The 18,387-nt window shown below is 50.9% G+C and overlaps 13 protein-coding genes across 13 annotated transcripts; 7 read left to right on the forward strand and 6 right to left on the reverse strand.

Moving 5' to 3' along the window:
• The first annotated feature begins 432 nt into the window (after positions 1–432).
• On the forward strand, positions 433–2,524 carry BCR37DRAFT_282869 (Alpha/Beta hydrolase protein). The gene is made up of 3 exons (XM_040866836.1): positions 433–1,026; positions 1,066–1,817; positions 1,858–2,524. Exons 1-3 carry the CDS (start codon positions 545–547, stop codon positions 2,100–2,102), a joined length of 1,479 nt encoding a protein of 492 aa, XP_040726150.1. The 5' UTR covers positions 433–544; the 3' UTR covers positions 2,103–2,524.
• BCR37DRAFT_284140 (Alpha/Beta hydrolase protein) lies at positions 2,329–4,359 on the forward strand. Its single transcript, XM_040866841.1, has 3 exons — positions 2,329–3,033; positions 3,073–3,824; positions 3,865–4,359. The coding sequence occupies exons 1-3, from the start codon at positions 2,555–2,557 to the stop codon at positions 4,107–4,109; spliced, it is 1,476 nt and encodes a 491-aa protein (XP_040726151.1). The 5' UTR covers positions 2,329–2,554; the 3' UTR covers positions 4,110–4,359.
• BCR37DRAFT_283410 (uncharacterized protein) lies at positions 4,026–5,176 on the reverse strand. Its single transcript, XM_040866837.1, has one exon. It carries the CDS (start codon positions 5,101–5,103, stop codon positions 4,234–4,236), a length of 870 nt encoding a protein of 289 aa, XP_040726152.1. The 5' UTR covers positions 5,104–5,176; the 3' UTR covers positions 4,026–4,233.
• Positions 5,167–6,830, forward strand: BCR37DRAFT_409799 (carboxypeptidase Y; the record flags this gene model as incomplete). The annotated part of the gene is made up of 2 exons (XM_040872163.1): positions 5,167–5,297; positions 5,488–6,830. The coding sequence occupies exons 1-2, from the start codon at positions 5,231–5,233 to the stop codon at positions 6,828–6,830; spliced, it is 1,410 nt and encodes a 469-aa protein (XP_040726153.1). The 5' UTR covers positions 5,167–5,230.
• On the reverse strand, positions 6,642–8,158 carry BCR37DRAFT_283588 (uncharacterized protein). The gene has a single exon (XM_040866838.1). It carries the CDS (start codon positions 8,128–8,130, stop codon positions 6,907–6,909), a length of 1,224 nt encoding a protein of 407 aa, XP_040726154.1. The 5' UTR covers positions 8,131–8,158; the 3' UTR covers positions 6,642–6,906.
• A 38-nt stretch (positions 8,159–8,196) lies between these two features.
• BCR37DRAFT_378873 (NUDIX hydrolase domain-like protein) lies at positions 8,197–8,736 on the forward strand. Its single transcript, XM_040869142.1, has one exon. The coding sequence runs from the start codon at positions 8,212–8,214 to the stop codon at positions 8,665–8,667; it is 456 nt and encodes a 151-aa protein (XP_040726155.1). The 5' UTR covers positions 8,197–8,211; the 3' UTR covers positions 8,668–8,736.
• Positions 8,718–10,194, reverse strand: BCR37DRAFT_386852 (guanine nucleotide-binding protein subunit beta-like protein; the record flags this gene model as incomplete). Its single annotated transcript, XM_040870483.1, has 3 exons — positions 8,718–8,735; positions 8,777–9,175; positions 9,670–10,194. 3 exons carry the CDS (start codon positions 10,192–10,194, stop codon positions 8,718–8,720), a joined length of 942 nt encoding a protein of 313 aa, XP_040726156.1.
• A 331-nt stretch (positions 10,195–10,525) lies between these two features.
• Positions 10,526–11,229, forward strand: BCR37DRAFT_378876 (uncharacterized protein). Its single transcript, XM_040869143.1, has 2 exons — positions 10,526–10,928; positions 11,011–11,229. Exons 1-2 carry the CDS (start codon positions 10,706–10,708, stop codon positions 11,085–11,087), a joined length of 300 nt encoding a protein of 99 aa, XP_040726157.1. The 5' UTR covers positions 10,526–10,705; the 3' UTR covers positions 11,088–11,229.
• Positions 11,230–11,348: 119 nt separating this feature from the next.
• On the forward strand, positions 11,349–12,439 carry BCR37DRAFT_386853 (high-affinity nickel-transport protein-domain-containing protein; the record flags this gene model as incomplete). Its single annotated transcript, XM_040870484.1, has 2 exons — positions 11,349–12,360; positions 12,429–12,439. 2 exons carry the CDS (start codon positions 11,349–11,351, stop codon positions 12,437–12,439), a joined length of 1,023 nt encoding a protein of 340 aa, XP_040726158.1.
• Positions 12,440–12,607: 168 nt separating this feature from the next.
• BCR37DRAFT_345949 (uncharacterized protein) lies at positions 12,608–13,255 on the reverse strand (the record flags this gene model as incomplete). Its single annotated transcript, XM_040867649.1, has 2 exons — positions 12,608–13,012; positions 13,091–13,255. The coding sequence occupies 2 exons, from the start codon at positions 13,253–13,255 to the stop codon at positions 12,608–12,610; spliced, it is 570 nt and encodes a 189-aa protein (XP_040726159.1).
• Positions 13,256–13,377: 122 nt separating this feature from the next.
• Positions 13,378–14,148, reverse strand: BCR37DRAFT_392312 (uncharacterized protein; the record flags this gene model as incomplete). The annotated part of the gene is made up of 1 exon (XM_040871133.1): positions 13,378–14,148. The coding sequence occupies one exon, from the start codon at positions 14,146–14,148 to the stop codon at positions 13,378–13,380; it is 771 nt and encodes a 256-aa protein (XP_040726160.1).
• Positions 14,149–14,442: 294 nt separating this feature from the next.
• On the reverse strand, positions 14,443–15,078 carry BCR37DRAFT_338900 (mannose-6-phosphate receptor binding domain-containing protein; the record flags this gene model as incomplete). The annotated part of the gene is made up of 1 exon (XM_040867315.1): positions 14,443–15,078. A coding segment is annotated over one exon (636 nt), but the record flags the coding sequence as incomplete, so codon positions are not given.
• Positions 15,079–16,540: 1,462 nt separating this feature from the next.
• Positions 16,541–18,107, forward strand: BCR37DRAFT_386855 (Alpha/Beta hydrolase protein; the record flags this gene model as incomplete). The annotated part of the gene is made up of 4 exons (XM_040870485.1): positions 16,541–17,013; positions 17,079–17,283; positions 17,345–17,828; positions 17,872–18,107. The coding sequence occupies 4 exons, from the start codon at positions 16,541–16,543 to the stop codon at positions 18,105–18,107; spliced, it is 1,398 nt and encodes a 465-aa protein (XP_040726162.1).
• Between the last annotated feature and the right edge of the window lie 280 nt (positions 18,108–18,387).

Genomic DNA, 18,387 nt, shown 5'->3' on the forward strand with positions numbered 1-18,387 from the left:
TTGTACATGCTTTCCAAGTAATTGTTGCGCATTCCGCTGCTACAGAGTCCAGACAGAACCACACAAGCTTACCGTTCTCTACGAGTCTCTATATCGCGTGCGGGTCATCTTTGATTGTATCAACATTCGCCTCGTCGAGTCAGGCGAATCAAGCAATCAGAAGAAGCGTCTGCTTCAAGGTCAAGTCATGCGTACAGGCCTTCATGCAGCGCCAGATCCAAGGTCCGGCGGACCAGAGTGTCATTTACGAAAGAGATTCGCAATCCCGCGGGATGGAAGTTGGATCCAGGAAGTGTCTGCTGATGAGCACTGACCCCTGAAAGCAGCCTAACGAATCGGGTTCACGGAGCTGCAGCGTTTGCTCTACGGACTAGTCACATTTGGCTCAACGGGAATGCGATGAGAGATCCGTATAGGTTTGACAGACTGACACAGAGATGAATTTCCTATATTTAAGGGCTTACTTCTCAGGGGCCAACTTCCGTCAGAATTGCCGGGATGGCAAATTCATATCGCCAAGACTGATCCACGACAGCTGAAACGAATGCTGCTTCTGCAGTCACTGGTCAAGTTTGTTTCCAGCGCGGCTGCCTTCTTCACCGACGGCAAAAGAGTCAATCCACTCATCGAATCGAACCCGTCCATTCGGTTGCCAGACAACGGCCGATGGGCAACTCAGTTCCCGGACTATTGGCACTACTCGAGCGATGATGTACCTGACGCTGTGTTGCATCTGAAGGCAAGGGAAACTCAGCTTGGTAGGTATTGTGTTGGTGCTGGCAGCGGTCAAACCGGATACGTCTCTCTTGCAAATGGTACGCGACATCTCTACTTTGTATTGTTTGAGTCACGCCGTGCGCCCCTGCATGATCCTCTGGTCCTGTGGCTCAATGGTGGGCCAGGCTGCTCATCCATTGGTTATGGTCTCTTGACAGAGCATGGTCCGTGTCTCATCGATGGCGAGTCAACGAGACGCAACAAGCGCTCCTGGAACAACATAGCCAACATGCTATACGTTGATGAGCCGTGAGTCACTCCTACTTCGTTGACAGAGCTAATAAGAAGTGCCGACACAGGTTATTCCTTTACCACTGGTGGGCCGACCGCGAAGCGAGCTTCTGCTGCGGCTGATGATTTGGTTGCACTTATTCAGCTGCTCAACAAGGTTTTTCCTCCGTTTCAAAACCTACCACTCCATCTGACTGGTGAATCGAACGCAGGAAAGCACCTGCCCTACCTTGCCAAGAAGCTGATCGAATTGAATAAGGATGCAACTAAGCCGCAGATTCCACTTGCATCCATGATATTGGGTAATCCAGCTTTTGATTTCTCCATACAGATGCCGGCCTGGTTTGACTATGCTTGCTCCAATGCTAGTTCCATTGGCCGCCTGTTCAACACAAGCACCTGCACAGATATGCAGTTGCGTCACGCGCGATGTCAGAAACATTGGGCGAGGTTTGTCAAAGCTCGAAGCGCAGGGAAGTTCTCGCACAAGCTTGACGTGAAGGCCCGTAACTATTGCGTTGACAAGATTCAACACGCTAGCCAAGACGCTGGTTACGATCTCTACGACGTTCGCCGCCGTTGTCCGGATCAATCAGGAGACTGTGATTCACTGCCAGGTCTTGCAGAACACTTTCTACGTCGAGCTAATGTGCGAAAAGCTTTCGGAAGTCAGACCAAAGGCTTCTCTTTGTGCAATTCAACAATCTTCGGCTTTAGTCTCGACAATGGAGATTACTCAGAAACGATCACTCCAACCTTGGTGCCTATTCTCGAGTTCGGACTACCCATCTTGCTCTACGTTGGCGAAAGTAAGTCTCACGTTTCTGTCGAATGGCGCTCACCAGTCAGATGACTTTGTGTGCAATTACATCGGGGTTGAAAAGTATCTTGACTCGCTGTTCTGGTCAGGCAGCACAGGCTACTCCCAATCGAAGCAGACTGCGCGCAAGTGGGAAGGAGGTTTCGGTTGGTCTTACAAGAACTTGGTCTATCTCCGTGTGGCAAATGCAGGTCATGCCGTGCCTGAATCTCAGCCTGCCATAGCACTTGAGCTGCTAGCGAGATGGCTCAAAAAGGGTACGTCATTTTTTTGAGCGCATCGCTGTATGTCCGCCACGGCCCAGGTCATTTCAAGTCCTGAACACTGCTGGGTTACTTGCCGGGACAATTTGTCATAAACTCCACCTTGCATCTCAACAACTTTTGGATAGAGCTCTTTCAAAGAATCTAAATGCTTAAAATCTCAAGCAGTGCTTCTCTTGTGTCCAATGTGTCACATCGACCGAGCGAGAATCTGGAAATACTAATCCAAAGCTGGGAGACTCTCTGTTCTTGAAATTCAGGGGAAATTTTATTGGAGACTTTGGGACGGCAAGTCCTTTGTGCCAAGAAAAACGTGTCTCAGACCCGGCTCTGGCATCCCTGAATAGCCTGGCGACTTCAACATGTTGGATCAGAGGCAGCAGCTGACCCAAAACATCCCAACAATCTGACACAGTCGGCATACACCGGCAGAAACACTTGTCTCCGGCAATAGCTTGCAAGGATGGTACCGTTGTCACTTGTCTCCCTCATTCCCAGCGCTGCTGCCTTCTTTTCTGACAACAAAGGGGCTAAGCCATACTTCACTCCAGACTCACGCACTCGTTTGCCAGACACCAACCAATGGACAACTCAGTTTCCAGATTCTTGGCACTACTCGAATAAGGATGTGCCTGACGCCGTCTTGCATCTCAAAGCAAAAGACACTCAGCTTGGTAAGTACTGTGATGGTGCCGGTAACGGCTACACTGGATATGTCTCTCTCGCAAATGGAACACGACACCTCTACTTTGTCTTCTTTGAGTCGCGTCGCGAACCTTTGCACGATCCTCTCGTGCTTTGGCTCAATGGCGGGCCAGGGTGTTCATCCATTGGCTATGGTCTCCTGACAGAGCATGGCCCGTGTCTCATTGTGGACAAGACAACGAAACGCAATGAAAACTCCTGGAACAATGTTGCCAATATGCTATACGTCGATGAGCCGTAAGTCACTCTTGCTCCATTGACAGAGCTAATAAGAAGTGCCGACACAGGTTATTCCTTTACTACTGGTGGGCCAACCGCAAAGCGAGCTTCTGCTGCGGCTGATGATCTGGTTGCACTCATTCAGCTGCTCAACAAGATTTTTCCTCCCTTTCAGAATCTACCACTCCATCTGGCTGGCGAATCGAATGCAGGAAAGCACTTGCCCTGGCTTGCAAGCAAATTGATCAAGTTGAACAAGGATGGTGCCCAGCTGCAAATTCCACTGGCTTCCATGATGGTCGGCAACCCGGTTCTAGACGTCGCCATACAAGAGCCGGCCTGGTATGACTATGCCTGCTCCAATGCCAGTTCCAATGGCCCCTTGTTCGACATTAAAACATGCAAAGAAATGCAATCGGATCATGCTCAATGCTTGAGCCTTTGGGACCAGGTCGTCAAGGCACGACAGGCCGGGAAGCCCACGCAGGAGCTTGTCATAAAGGCTCGTGAATACTGTCTTGAAAAATTTCAATATGCTGTTCAAGATGCCGGCTACGATCTTTACGATGTTCGCCGCCATTGTCCAGATCTATCAGCAGACTGTGATGTGCTGGCCCCTCTCGCAGAACAATTCTTACGTCGAGCTGAGGTGCGAACAGCTTTTGGGAGTCAGACAAAGAGTTTCTCCTTGTGCACCGGCGCGATTTTTGATGATAGTCTCAATAATGGAGATTGGTCGGATGCAATCACTCCTGTCTTGATCGCTGTTCTCGAATCTGGTCTGCCCACGTTGTTCTATGTTGGCGAAAGTAAGTCACCCATTCTTGTCAGTTGATGCTTATCATGCAGAAGACTTTCTATACAATTACATCGGAGTCGAGAATGTCCTTGAGTCACTGTCTTGGTCAAGCAAAGCGGGTTACGTCAAATCAAGGCAGACGCCACGCAAATGGGAAGGCGGTGTCGGTTGGTCTTACAAGAATTTGGTCTACCTCCGGGTTGCGAATGCCGGTCACGATGTACCTGAGACTCAGCCTGCTGTTGCACAGGTAATGCTGGCACGATGGCTGAAACAGGGTACATCGTTTTTTTGAGCTCAGAGGTATAAGCTTTTCACTACACCATATCATTAACAATTGGCAAATTGCCACAATTCGGCTGTCCTGGATCTTCTTATAGGAATACGCCGCATGCTTGAAATTCCTATTGCAAATCAGCTTAAAGCTTCGTTGGCGGCCTCTGCTTAACGTCGTCTGGCAGCTCTCCATCCAAGATGGCTTCAGGGTATGGCAATGAGCCCTGAGCATTGTGCCAGGCACCGCCGTCTACGATCAGAATTTGTCCAGAGACCCAATCACCTGATGGTGCAAACAAGTAGATGGTTGCATCAGCAATGTCATCGACATCACCTTGCTTCTGCATTGGAATCTTGCGATCCATCTGGTCCTTCATAGACTGCGGCAGAAGCCTCGACATACCTTCCGTGTTGGCGATAGGGCCAGGGGCAATCACGTTTGATGTGATGCCGTATGGTCCAAACTCCACACAAATGGACTGTGAGAGCGCATCAATAGCTGCTTTGGCTGCCGAGACATGTGCCTGGAAGGGCGTACCCTGGTAGTGCAATGTAGCAGAAATGAAGAGAACGCGTCCACGACTCTTCTTGAGATGAGGGATACAAGCCTTGATGGTATTGTAGGAACCGAGCACATCAATGTCAATGACAGTCTTGAAGGCATTGGCACTCAAGTTGTCAATCTTGGCCAAGAAGTTGCCAGCTGCTCCGGCGATGCAAAAATCGAGACTGCCGAGCTTCGAGACTGTCTCTGCAGCAGCTGCAGCCATGGCCTTTGCATCACGAACATCAACAGCCATACCAATGACCTTTGCTCCTGGTCGGAGCTGCGACATCTCGGCAGCTCGCTTCTCCGTCTTCTCCTTGTTACGGCCTGTAATCACGGCATTGGCACCTAGAATGACAAGGGCCTCAACCTGTCGCCCGCAAATAGAACCTGCTCCACCGGTGCAGAAGACGACCTTTCCCTTGAAGAGGCCGTCCTTGAATGTATTGTTTCTGTAGGCAGGCATGATGCAGCTGTTGATTGCGGAAGAAGAGCCAGCTACAGGTTCTAATGTAATCAGTAATCCTGCCCCACTGCCTGGCCCCCACAGTTGACGGAGGCTTCCAGACCGCAGCGCCGACCCCTGCACGTGAATGTGGGAGCAGCATGACGACGCGACGGACACTCGCCTTCCGACTGAGTCTACATCTGACTACCATCGTAGATAGAGACCAGATGCTCCTCTCTCTATGGCTGGTGGCTAGCGCCAGTGCCATGTTCGCTCATCCTGGCAAGAAGCCGTTTGATGCGCTTGCAGCTCCTCAAGTGCCCAAAAAGGGCGACGCCCTCCAAGTCCCCTTCTCCGCAGCAGCCAAGGCATCTCATGCAGGCAAAACTGCCGACGATGCAGACTACGTGACTTTTGCACTGCCAGACTTGCCAGACCATACTCTTCGCGTGCGTCAGACAGATTCAGGTCTGAATGACTACTGTGAGGGAGCTGGCAACGGCTATACGGGTTACCTGTCTGTTGAGCGGGGTACCAAGCACTTCTATTTTGCTTACTTTGAATCTCGCAATGATCCTATGAATGACCCTTTGGTCATGTGGATCAATGGCGGCCCTGGATGCTCCTCAACAACGGGCTGGCTCATGGAGCTGGGCAGCTGCCGTGTCAAGCTTGATGGTTCAGGCACGACCAAGAATGACTATGCCTGGACTGAAGCTGCATCAATCGTCTTCCTTGATCAACCAGTCGGTGTTGGCTTCTCCTATGCTGAACCTGGGGCAGAGGTGGACCGTACTGAAGCGGCAGCAGAGGACATTCTTGCCTTTTGGCGGCTTTGGTATCGTGCCTTCCCTCGTCATCAGCAGCTTCCATTACACTTTGCTGGTGAGTCTTATGCAGGGAAGTATATTCCTACCTTTGCGGCTCATATCATCGAGGAGAATGAACTGGCCATCAAGCAGTCTCGCAACAAAGACCTAATCCCGCTTGCATCTGTTCTGATTGGCAATGGCATTTACGACAACCTCCATCAGGCAACCTCTGCTTGGGACATCGCCTGCACCAATGTGACTGGTAGCGGACCGGTGCTCAATGAGACTGTTTGTTCGACGATGGAGACAAAAGTGGCGAGGTGCGAATATCTGCTCAAGGCGGCCGAAACGTTCCCTGACTCATACATTGGTGGTGCTGCTGCTGACTTTTGCGACGAAGCATTCATGCAACCATATGTCGATGCAAATCTCAACCCATACGATGTGACGAAACGCTGCAAAGGCGAGCTTTGCTATGAAATTGAGGACGCCATTTCCACCTACCTCAACAAGCCCGAAGTACGCAAAGCCTTTGGCGTCTCGAAACACGTCAAACACTTTACAGGTTGCTCTAATAAGGTCTTCCAAGGTTTCTACAAGAGCGGTGATCCTTACATTGCATCGGCACCTCTCGTCGCATCTATCCTTGATTCTGGGCTGCGTGTACTCAATTATGTTGGCACACTCGACTGGATCTGCAACTTTGTTGGGAATGAGCGGTTCTTGAATGCATTGCCATGGTCGGGACAAGCTGGGTATCGCCACCAAGCTGCCAACAACCAGACTGCATGGTCGGGAGGTCTTACTTGGCAGTACAAGAACTTGGTCTACACACGCATTTGGGGAGCTGGTCACATGGTACCGTATGACCAACCTGAAGCATCACTCAAGATGGTCAAGCAGTGGCTTGCTGAGAAACCATTCAACGGGTAAGGACCGACACTCGGTCATCAGGAAGCGCTCTTTCAATCATTCTATCATTCTATAACTGCATACTTATCTCTTCAATCTATTGATGCTCCTCATTTGATGTTGTCACAGTCGATGGTTTTGACTGGCTAGGTACTTTTGCTGCCTCTTCTGCAAGCTCAAAGACTCCCTGTGCATTTTTGACATACACATCACGTTCCGTGATGATGCCACTGATGAGCGCATACGGCGTGACATCAAACGCTGGATTCCAAACAGCAATCTCCTCCTTGACCACTTCCACAAATCCACGCTGGACCTGTCCATCGCTGCTCAACACCACCGATCCGTCATCACTCAGGAGAGCACCAGCGACACGTCGGACTTCGCTTGCTGGGCGTTGCTCAATCGTAATCTCCTTGCCTGATGGTGTCTGCAAATCAATCGTCGTCCAGGGTGCAGCCACAAAGAAAGGAACACCAGCGAATCGTGCCAAGGTGGCCAACTGTTGCGTTCCAATTTTATTGGCGGTATCACCATTCCGAGCAACACGATCAGCACCGACAACAATAGCTGTGATACCACTACCGTTTGTCGTTGTGGGACATGCTGGATTGGCACCTGCTAGTAGTGCAGCGATAGAACTGTCGAGAACCATGGTGGATGGAATCCCGTCATAGTGGAGTTCTGTGGCGGTGAGACGAGCGCCTTGGTTATACGGTCGTGTCTCGCAGAAATAAGCGTGCGTCAGGGCTATTACTTCGTGAAGCTGATAGAGCACGCTGTAGGCTGTTCCGTAGCCTGATGTTGCAAGAGAACCGGTATTGCAGATTGTTAACATGTTGATTGGTCTTCCTTTTGCAAGATTGAGAATATGCCTTGCGCCATGACGGCCGATGGAGAGATTATCCTGCAAATCACTCGCAAACATAGCTTCTGCCGCTTCCTTGTATCTCTTTGCAATAGTCGCACCATCAGAGAACGTACCAGAGATGACCCTTTTGAGCTTTTCTGCAGCATCATGCAAATTGACGGCCGTAGGTCTCGACTGAACCAGAAAATCTAGCCTGTCAATAAGCCAAGCCTTTATCTCTTCAGCAGTCTTTTTTGAGGGTTTGAAGTTGTGCTCGAGATCAACAGCAAGGCCAAGAATGGCGACAAGAGCAATAGCAGGCGCACCACGGACCTTCATGCTCTTGATGGCATCAAATGCGTCTTGACTGTTGTGGATGGGGATATAGAGCATATTATGAGGTAGTACTAGCTGGTCTAGGATCTGTAGTGTCGACCGAGCAGCATCATAATCAATGGCCTTGAGAACCATTTTGGAAGCAGACTTAGGATGAGGTGTAGGGAGCCAGGAACGAAATTTGACGTGTCTCAGCCAACCACACGAGAAACCAGAATGGTTGACGAGACAGAGCAAAGCTATGGCATCATTCCACTTCGTTCTACAACCTCCGGGTCCAAGGGCAAAAAGCTAGAAGTGCTCTTGATTCACCAAACACTTTATGCATCAGGCCTTCAATGGTCTATTCCCAAAGGCCACGCTGAGCAAGACGATGCATCTCCTCGTGCTGCTGCAGAACGAGAATTGAAAGAAGAGACAGGCTTGCAAGTCAGTAAGATGCTACTCTCAGAGCAGACATTTGAGGAACACTACACGAATCCCGAAAGAAGGACACAGAAGCAAGTCACATACTGGGCGTGTCTTGTCGAAGGGACCTTGACTCTACAAGAATCAGAAGTTGCTGAGGCGCGGTGGCTTGACTTGGAAGAGGCGATTGCATTGGCTACGTTTGAAGACACAAAGGAGACTTTGCGGCAAGTACAGCGAGCCCTGCTATGGGCAACATTGTGAGATGGAATAATGCATTTTTTGGTGTGTAATCTACTTCTTTCTGTATGCAACTAAACGACCGACCAGACCTACTGTTAGCAACATTCTCATAATCAAGCAAGCAACATACCCGGATGAGACCGTCAGTGTAGCCAGAGAAGAGGGTTGCACCGTCAGCCGACCAGCTGAGGGAAGTAACCTGAGGCTCCTGGGACTTCTTGCCGACACCGACAAAGTCAACCTTGAGCTCCTCAACAACGAGCTTGGTCTCAAGGTCAAAGATCTTGATGACAGAGCCAGTTGCGGCACAAAGCCAGTATCGGTTAGGGGAGAACACGAGGGAGTGAATCTCCTGACCACACTCGAGTGAGTAGAGGTGCTTTGAGTCGTTGAGGTCCCAAAGCATGGTGGTGCCGTCCTTGCCACCGGAAGCACAGAGCGAACCATCGGGAGACACGGTGACCACGTTGATGTAGCCGTTGTGACCATGGTGGTTCGTGACGAGCTTGCAACGAGTCGACTCCCAAACCTACACAGTGTGTTAGCAAATCTGGTCATAGTAAATGATTGTCGGGTAGACAATCCTAATCCCAGAGAAAGAGGAGAATGAATCAGTAATGGTGATGCGTTGATCTCATGAGCCAGTGACGGCTTCTGAAGTAGCAAATATACATCTTCTGACATCACATTCGCAAAGCCTTTGCAAAGGGGCCAAGAAAGAGAGAAGCGTCAGATTGTGAAAAAACTGATGCAGCACCAAACATGAATGGATTACAGCGTCACTGCAAATCTCTCAATGACAGAGTGTGCAACGCGCTTGCCAAAAGGTACGCAAACAGACCCGTCAGGTCATTTGACGCACGAGTTGACAAGACAACGTGCTTGGTTTCTTTTTTTTTGGACTTTATGCTCAGGCTCGCTTCCTCCTCTCTCAATGCCCCGGAGGACAAGGATTGGACGTCGTCTGCATACAGCCACATTCGATGCAGCGCATACAGACTCGAGCTCAGTGAATAAACTTACCTTGACAACCTTGTCCCAGCCGGCAGAGACAATCACGGAAGCCTCAGGGTTGGGTGAGAATCGCACGCACGAGACCCACTCGGAGTGTCCCTTCTCCTGGATGGTGAACTTGCAGTCACCAAGAGTGTTCCAGAGCTTGATGGTGCGGTCACGCGAACCAGACACAATCTGCCTGTTGTTGGCAGAGAAGGAGACGGAGAGGACATCGCTGGTGTGGCCAACAAATCGCTTTGTGGTCAAACCCGTGTTGAGGTCCCAGAGACGCAAAGTGTGGTCCCATGATGAGGAAAGGGCGTATTGACCGTCTGAGGAGATGGCGACATCAGAAACGAAGCCATTGTGGCCCTTGAGGGAACGCCTGGGCACGCCGTAGCTGCCTTCATCGCGGGTGATTTGCCAAACGAGCAAGGTCTTGTCGCGCGAGGCAGACACGAGCAAGTCTGGGTTTTCTGCACTGGTGGCGAGGGCAGTGACCCAGTTGGAGTGTCCCTCGAGGGTTCCACGAAGTACAACGGATTCGCTCATGATGGATTGATGGCTGTTCAAGTTGCTGCTGGTGCCTGAGTCTTGTCCAGCGAGCGAAATTTGTGGGGTTAGGGTCACTACTCGCATGTATTGATCCTGTGACTGCTATAATCATCGCCTTCCAATGCGAGTGCTGGAGATAGTCAAGAGCTCGCAGGAGAAGGGAGAGTACAGGGAAGCTGCTGGGCTGCAGAGGGTCGCCGCTTAAGGTCTTCTCTCGTTGCACATCTTCAATAGCTTAGTCCATAACGCCTGTGAATGCCTAACGACTGACTTGTAGACGGAGAAGCCATTGCAGTGCATCGAGATCAGCTCTGATATCCCTCTAGCCTCTTTTCGCCTTCATCTGCCATCTATACTGCTCACTGCTCAGTCTGCTGCTATCTGCATCTTCCATCCTGCTTTGTGCGTGCCATCTCGTCACCTCCTCCACTGCAACAACCCAAAGCAAACGCAATAGAAAGCACTTACACAGCCAGACAGCTTCACAGACTGCTCACAACAACACAGGATGAGCAGCATTCATCGCTCGCGCGTCGCGTCTCTCTACAAGCGATCCCTGACACTTACACGAGACTGGACTGTCCACCGCGAATTGTGGTTCGAGGAGGCAGCTGCCATTCGCAAGCGATTCGAGGCGAATCGACAAGTGACGAATCCGAGGCTTGTTGAGGATTTGTTGAGGAAGGGCGAGGAGATGTTGGTTGCGCGGAAGCATCCGGATCCTTATATTGGTATGTTGAAGTGGCATTTGTGCTCTTGGCTAGCATTCGTCTGCTGAGAGTACCATGATAAAGCAATCAACTAACACGATAGTACCGACATTCCCTGGAGGCTCGAAATGGGAGCGAAATCTGCATCCGCGTATTGGTGAGCCGAAGGAGATTCACTGAGCTGATGATGCACGTACAATTGCAGCTGTTGTAGTCAATGTGACAATGCTGTTTCTCGATCTAGCTGGTGTGATTGATGCGATCGCTTGCTGTGATGCTTATGGTATTATGGCTTAGTCTTATGTGCTTGTGTGACTACTGGTCTTTCCACTATCTCTTTATCTTTACTTCTCCCCGACCGCGGCCTCATGCGACTTTTCCATATATGCCGTGAATGACACTCTCTACAGAGTCTACACGCTCGCTGCCAGGCTCAACACGATGCTACGCACAGAAGCTCTTCTCTCTCGCATAAAACACCTCTCACTCTTGCTCAAAACGACCTACCTTCCCTTCCTCCCCGTCCTCGCTGCAATCTGCTTCAACCTCATCATTTGGATCGCTGCTGCTTTTGTCTTTCGCAAATACACGGCACTCTTGGGACCTGGCACATTAGCGTATACCTATGGTCTTCGACATGCCCTTGACGCAGACCACATCTCAGCCATTGACAACATGACGCGACGTCTCGTTGCTGAGGGTCAGCGACCTGTGAGTGTGGGACTTTGGTTCTCACTCGGTCATTCAACGGTTGTTTTGGTGACGTGTATCATTGTCGGTGCAAGTAGTGCAGCGATTGCAGATAGGTTTGGTGGGTTTGAGGAGGTGGGTGGGATCATTGGTGTGTCGGTGAGTATGGCATTCTTACTACTCATTGGCCTTGCCAACCTGTTTGTGCTCGTTCGATTGATAAAGAGTATGCGACGACAACTCGCTCAACGACGTCGTCGTCTTGCTGGTCAAGAAACGGAGGATGTTGAAGAGAAGCCGCATGTGCATCATGGACCCCTGTTCAGACTCTGTGGACGACTCTTCAAACTGGTGGATCGCCCCTGGAAGATGTACCCACTCGGTGTGCTCTTTGGCCTTGGCTTTGATACCTCCACTGAAGTGGCATTACTCGCTATTGCGAGCATCCAAGCAACGCGTGGGACCCCCATCTATGTCATCTTGGTCTTTCCATTCTTGTTCATGGCAGGGATGTTGCTGGTTGATACGATTGATGGCGCTTGTATGGTTTGGGCATACGATTCAACCTTGTTTGCTGGCAACAAGATTGCACGACTCTACTATGCAATCTTACTCACGCTGATGAGTGTTTTGGTGGCCTTGACCATCGGCATGCTACAACTGCTCACGCTGATTAAAGAGACGCGACACTTGCACGGCGCGGTGTGGGACGGGGTTGGCCGTGCGGGTGATCGGTTTGATGTGATTGGCGGTGGTATCGTTGGTGTGTTTGCACTGGTCGTGGCATGTTCTGCTCTGGTCCACTGGATCATGCGGCGAAGACGGCATCAGGGGCAGGATGAGGTCGAGGCCAGCTGTCTACACGAAGAGAGGCTCGATAAACCTGACATCGCTGTTACGCATCAGGCGAGTCCACAGCATTGAAGGGGAAATGTTCTATCTCTTGTTGCGACTGATGCTACAGCCTCATAGCATGCTGAATAGTCAAATGAACGATGTTAGACAATGATCTAGTAGTCGCGAGACTCGCCATAGCCATCGCCACGACGGCCACCACGGTCATTGTTGCCACGACGTTCACCATACCCACCACTGCCACCACGCCTATCACCCCCTTCGCGAGCATTACGACCGCCGTACGAGCCACCGACGCTGCCACCGTTGTATCCATTACTGCGCCTCTCGCCACCATCATACGGCCGTCTTGGACGATCACCACCACCACCACCGCCGGCGCCAAAGGCAGGTCTCGATTCAGCTTCACGACAATTGATTTGTCTGCCTTCCACTTCACACTCTGCTAGTGCCGCAAGGACTTGCTCACCAACCTGGTCATCATCAATCCTGAGGAATCCATAGCCACGTGATCGTCCGGAGAGTCGGTCGGTGATGATGTTGAGGTCTTGCAGGTGTCCCTCAATTTCTTCTGCAGACAAGACAGCAGAGTCACTTGCTCCACCCTCAGCAGATGCTTCAATGTGAGCGGAAGCAACATGTTGAGCAATGGCAGAACGCAAGGTGTCCGGAGTGAGTGTCCATGAGAGGTTGCCGAGGTAGAGGTTCTTCTCGAGTGCCTTTGTTGTGAGGGAGAACTGGGCAGTGTGTGCAGCAGATGCCTTTGATGCGAGGCGTGCTGAGTGTCTGAGGAGGGAGAACATGGCGAGTTGTTGGATGGGTGAGTGAGTGTAGACTGAGTCTGCTGAAGGAATTTTTGTTCTTTACGGCAGCAGGGTTAGATGCTCCTACTTAGTACTGCCTACTGTCTACTGAGACTGAGCACTCATGACGGGCTCATCCCTGGCATCCCAGACGCAAGCACAGAAGAGTAACTCCGCCGCCAACCTGCCTGTCTCCCACCATCAGTACCACCTGCTGCATCTTCTTCAAGCGCACAGACACGACTCCGTAGTGCTTCTCCCAACGCAACACGATGCGCCTCTTCCCTCCCCATATAATCACCACCCTCCTCTTCTTCCAATAGGAACGGCGTGCATGGGCCAGCAGGTGATGCAAGTGCTTGTAAGTGTGGTGAGAGCGGTGTATAGAATAAAGCAGTGGTGAGATGCATGCCATGTTGACCTCTACTTGCGTTTCTGCTTGTGTTGCCAGCCATGCCGTGTCGCGCTTGATTTTTACTACTGCTGCACGGTTCAGTATAGCTGGTCAGTGTATGTACGCTGTTGACTGAGGCTGATGGATGGTTGGTCGTGGTGGCGAGGTAGCGTGATGCAGGTGGCACCATGAGCGAACTACTTCTTGACTTTGGCTTGCGCACTTTGCCATTTGTGACAGACGGAGCGTTCATACTTGTTCGTCCTATGTTGCTGCTACTACTGCTGCTGATGATGCTTGCAGTTGTAGATTGCTGCGGTTGAAGGAAGGAAGCCGCGGTTGTGGTGGGTGGTGTTGCTAGGGGCGTTGCTTCCAACATGCGTAGATGGGCAGATCCTGGCGCTTGAAGGTGAAGATCTGGGAAGACTGTGCTGGGTGATGCTGCTCTGCTTGATGTGGATGAGGTGGCAGGTTGGTCGAGGGAGGGTGCTGGTCGCATGAGTTGGCGGATGATGAAGTCACGATGAAATCCGGGGAAGACTTCAGCTACAACAGCTAGATGATATAGTAGGCAGATATAGAAGGCCTTAGCTAGATAGATATAGAAGCAAATACTGAGCTACCACCGGTCGTCATCCAAGTCATCAATCAGCGCATTGTCACGGTCGATACTCCCGCGCTCAGCAGCATGCAGCCCATCACTGTACCCAGCATCCCGAGTAGGCCTGTAGCCAGCATAGCCCTGTCTGCCACGACTGCCCAGGCCCAACCGACCCAGCAGGCCACTCACTGCATCCTGCATCCAGACGCCCATCGACTGCCATAGATCCGCATGCGGCACTTGTCGCCATCCAGCTTGGTGCAGGACTGTCCGGTTGTACATACACCCACCCACCATATACACCAGCAAGGCCACCCCCAGGATAATAGCAAACACGACACCAGGCGACAGTGCACTCGATACATCCGGTGTTGTTGCACACGCTCGAAAGGTGCGATACTCAAACACAAACCCACAGTCATTGACTTCTCCCAAGTAACTCACACTCGCTGTACCGACCATCGCTGCATCACACGTAAAGACAATCAACGTCGATCGCTTATACGACGTATCACCGGGACACGCACTGCCGCCAGTATACTCCAAGATGAGTTTCTTCCCTCTAAACTTGAGCGTCGTTGAGGTTTGCCCAAGTGAGACCATCTTCTCATCTTCATCGGTATACATGGCAGAGATATTTTGCGACTTGCTCAATTTCTGGGTACTGCGTATCAAGGGCGCGCAGACATTCAATGAGAAATTACCACCTTTGGCAGGTCCATAGTCGTACGGGTTTGCATGCCAATCCACAGCATGCTGTTCATCAGGGAAGCGCGAGAGGCCGCGTAGGTCGTAGAATTCCTTTGTGGTTGGATGGGTGATGGTGCAGTCTGGATCGAGCACTTCTTCTTTTGCGCTGCACGGTGAAAGAAGGAATGAGAGAAGGAGTGGTACGCGACGCAGAAGCATCAGGCAGTAGTAGAGAATGTAAGCAGGAGGAGTAGGATCAGGACCGGTACGTACTGCTATTTGAGCTTCTGTCGCAGAAATATTTTCAGATGGAGAAGAACAGAGCCTGGCCATGGATAAGTAGAGTCTAAGAGACTGGCACAGGGCTATGACATTATTCATCCTTCTCATAAGCATCAGTCATTGAGAAACATCCTCCGGTGGTCTGACTCCCTTCAATATCGACAACGGCAACAGGCTCTTCGCCGTGACTGACTTGCGACACACAGGACACGCACCATTCGCCGTCCCCGCCATCCTCGCTGTTCCCTGCGATGCTCGTAACGCCTGCGTAATACACACATGGCAGAATAAATGACCACATCGCGTCGCTGTCAAATCCGTCGGATCATCTAAACAAATGACGCACTGGAAATGAGAAAGTCGTGGATCCCCTTCTTCATTTGCAGCTTGTCGAATCACCTCCCCTTGACTATCACCAGCACCTGTATCGCCTGACTCTGCAAGAACTTCAGACTCAGAGTCGGAAGAGAGATCAATGATTTCGGGAGCGTGTTGCGTTGGTGTGGTCAAATCGACTGCTTGTGAAGCAGGGCGATGCCGTCGTGAGTTGGGATTTGGCAAACGAGAGCGATCCGACTCAGACGACTCGGCCCTGCGCTTCAGCGGCGGCATCGCCTGTGTATATGTTGTGGCCAAATATGATGCGTTGAACTTGAACTTGAACTACAATTTACTTTTCGCGCCTTGTAAATTGCCACTTCTGCTCTTCACCATCATCAACTCGAGCCAGTCTTGTTCTGCTGAACAGATAATGCCGAACTGAGTAAAGCTTGGCAGATACAATCAGCTCGCGTCTATTCATGTACTCGACTGCTACATGCGGTGATTCCGGCCTGTTTCGGGCAAGTCGCGCAACATGATCAGATTCCGCGTCTTCTTCGCACTGGCATGCTGCGCATCATCCCTGAGGATGATCTAGCCAGTGCTTTTGATATCCTTGATGCCTGGATTGACGGACTTACGGCTTAATATCAATGCTCGACAAGCACATCAAAGCTTTCTTTCGCTTCGTTTTCTCCAGCAAGCTGTTAGCGTCTTTGGGGCCTGCAGCAATTGCGCTTACCCGTTTCTTCCATCAAGCACCTTCTTCTAAGCTATCCTGTCGCGTAGTCCATTGACAAATTAACGAGACGATGCTCCATCAACATGTGCCTTCTTCACGAAACTTGAGTCTAGACTCGACAGGCCACGTCAAGTACTTGACAGGGGTTGAGTCGCAGAAATGGAACTCAGGGGACATTTGCTCTATTGCTCTATAAATAAGTGGACGCCTGCTCGCAAATGCAGTCTCAGTACTCACCAACCTGTGGCCGTTGAAATGTACTGGGCGCCCCTCCTTTTCAGTCACCTGGCTGCGGCCGTCTTTTCTGATAACCGCCATTCAAGTGGCGTGCAGATCAATAAGACTGCAGACTCATGTATCAGCTCTCCTCAGCAAGTCGGATGCAAGACTGAGTGGTTGATCACAGATCCCCGTTACCCCAGCGCAGTCTTACGCATCAAGAAGGCAGACACCAAGCTCGGTACTGTCTGTGAAGGTGCCGGGAGCGGCTATACAGGCTACCTCTCCTTTGACCATAATAAACGCCACATCTACTTTGTCTTCTTCGAGTCTCAATCCAAACCTCTCGAGGATCCTGTTGCCATCTGGATGCAAGGAGGTCCTGGTGCAAGCAGTCTTCCCTTCGGTCTTCTCCTCGAAAATGGGCCATGCCTCATCGACGGCAAATCAACCAAAGCCAATTCCTATTCTTGGAACAAGTTTGCCAATATGATCTATGTGGATCAACCGTTCGTCCTTCTCCCTTCGTTCAAATTGAAGCTAATACAAGTGCTGGCACCGGCTACTCCTTCAGCACGACTGCAGATCCCCGGGACACTACCTCACAGGTAGCAGATGACATGGTCATGTTGCTTCATCTATTCTACCAGGCCTTCCCGCAAATGAAACAGAACCCACTTCACTTGACTGGGGAGTCCTATGCAGGCAAGTGGATCCCCGCACTGGCTCAAAAGGTGCTCGATGCAAATCAAAAATATGAAAAAAGCCAAAAAAGCCAGGTATCACATTCCCTTGCGCTCTCTTGTCATTGGAGGTGGGTATCTTAACGCAGCTGTGCAGGATCCAACGATTTATGATTATGCTTGCCTCAAACCCTATCCCATTGTCAAAATTCTAGTCAATGCAACAGCATGCGCTAGCATGTCAGCTGGGGCAACTCATTGCAAAGCGTTGTGGGCAAAGTACACTCGCTTGGGTGGCAAAAAAGGGCGCGCCGCACGTCAGGACGTAGACGAGGCAATCCATTCATGTTTGAACGAGCTGTATACTGTCCTATTCGACAGCGGAACGGACATCTACCAAATCAACCGTTATTGTCCAGACATGTCGGGATTCTGCGATGCAAAGGCTCCGCTAGCTGAACAGTATTTGGAGCGTTCCGATGTTGCAGCTGCGTTTGGGGCAGACCCCGGCGTTTTTCACGCATTCAGTCACAAAATCCTAGTCTCAAGCATAGAGAGCGGAGATGAGGGCCTCGACACCGGGCCGACTATAGCAGGGCTTTTGGATGCCGGCATTCCTGTTCTGATTTATTCGGGCTTGTGTAAGTATTGTCTTTTGGTTCAAGTTATACTGACAGTTCACAGGGGATGCTCGAATCCCTTTCATTGGCCTCGAAGCAGTCCTCGATCAACTCGTCTGGTCTGGTGCAGCTGCTTTCAAGGCCGCTAAGAACGCTCCCGTCAAGTGGTCAGGCGGAGTGAAATGGCGCGCGAAGAACTTGCTCTACGCACGATTCGACAAGGCTGGCCATGTCGTCCCCGAGGACGACCCAGCGAACGCTTTTCAGTTATTGAAAGGCTGGTTCGATTCAGTTCGATGACCGTCTTAGGCGATAGATGTGCTGTTTGGGCTCATTGAAGCTTCGCTCGCCTCCTTCTTGTGTGCTACCCATGTGTTGAAATCAGCAATGGGAGTGCCACACAAAGCTTTTTCTCATTTCTACTCAAGCTCTTCTCTTCAAGCTGTCTTGTTGCGTAGTTCAATGGCAGACTATTGATGCGCATAAACGACTTGTTCGTTTTGATCTCTCGTGGATGATCTTAATGTGAGGCACCGCCAAAAAACGCCTGGCTTTTACGACAGGTCGCGCCTAGCAGGAG

This window comes from Protomyces lactucae-debilis (genome assembly GCF_002105105.1).
Source record: "Protomyces lactucae-debilis strain 12-1054 chromosome Unknown BCR37scaffold_7, whole genome shotgun sequence".
NCBI lineage: Eukaryota > Fungi > Ascomycota > Taphrinomycetes > Taphrinales > Protomycetaceae > Protomyces > Protomyces lactucae-debilis.

What these genes read in the sequence shown, in the direction of transcription:
- BCR37DRAFT_282869 (XM_040866836.1), top strand. Translation starts at nt 545, where the DNA reads ATGCTGCTTCTGCAGTCACTGGTCAAGTTTGTTTCCAGCGCGGCTGCC. An exon ending in ATGCTATACGTTGATGAGCC is followed by an intron (nt 1,027 to 1,065) that starts GTGAGTCACTCC and finishes GCTAATAAGAAG; the next exon opens with TGCCGACACAGGTTATTCCT. An exon ending in CTTGCTCTACGTTGGCGAAA is followed by an intron (nt 1,818 to 1,857) that starts GTAAGTCTCACG and finishes CTCACCAGTCAG; the next exon opens with ATGACTTTGTGTGCAATTAC.
- BCR37DRAFT_284140 (XM_040866841.1), top strand. Translation starts at nt 2,555, where the DNA reads ATGGTACCGTTGTCACTTGTCTCCCTCATTCCCAGCGCTGCTGCCTTC. An exon ending in ATGCTATACGTCGATGAGCC is followed by an intron (nt 3,034 to 3,072) that starts GTAAGTCACTCT and finishes GCTAATAAGAAG; the next exon opens with TGCCGACACAGGTTATTCCT. An exon ending in GTTGTTCTATGTTGGCGAAA is followed by an intron (nt 3,825 to 3,864) that starts GTAAGTCACCCA and finishes CTTATCATGCAG; the next exon opens with AAGACTTTCTATACAATTAC.
- BCR37DRAFT_283410 (XM_040866837.1), bottom strand. Translation starts at nt 5,103, where the DNA reads ATGCCTGCCTACAGAAACAATACATTCAAGGACGGCCTCTTCAAGGGA.
- BCR37DRAFT_283588 (XM_040866838.1), bottom strand. Translation starts at nt 8,130, where the DNA reads ATGGTTCTCAAGGCCATTGATTATGATGCTGCTCGGTCGACACTACAG.
- BCR37DRAFT_378873 (XM_040869142.1), top strand. Translation starts at nt 8,212, where the DNA reads ATGGTTGACGAGACAGAGCAAAGCTATGGCATCATTCCACTTCGTTCT.
- BCR37DRAFT_378876 (XM_040869143.1), top strand. Translation starts at nt 10,706, where the DNA reads ATGAGCAGCATTCATCGCTCGCGCGTCGCGTCTCTCTACAAGCGATCC. An exon ending in GCATCCGGATCCTTATATTG is followed by an intron (nt 10,929 to 11,010) that starts GTATGTTGAAGT and finishes CTAACACGATAG; the next exon opens with TACCGACATTCCCTGGAGGC.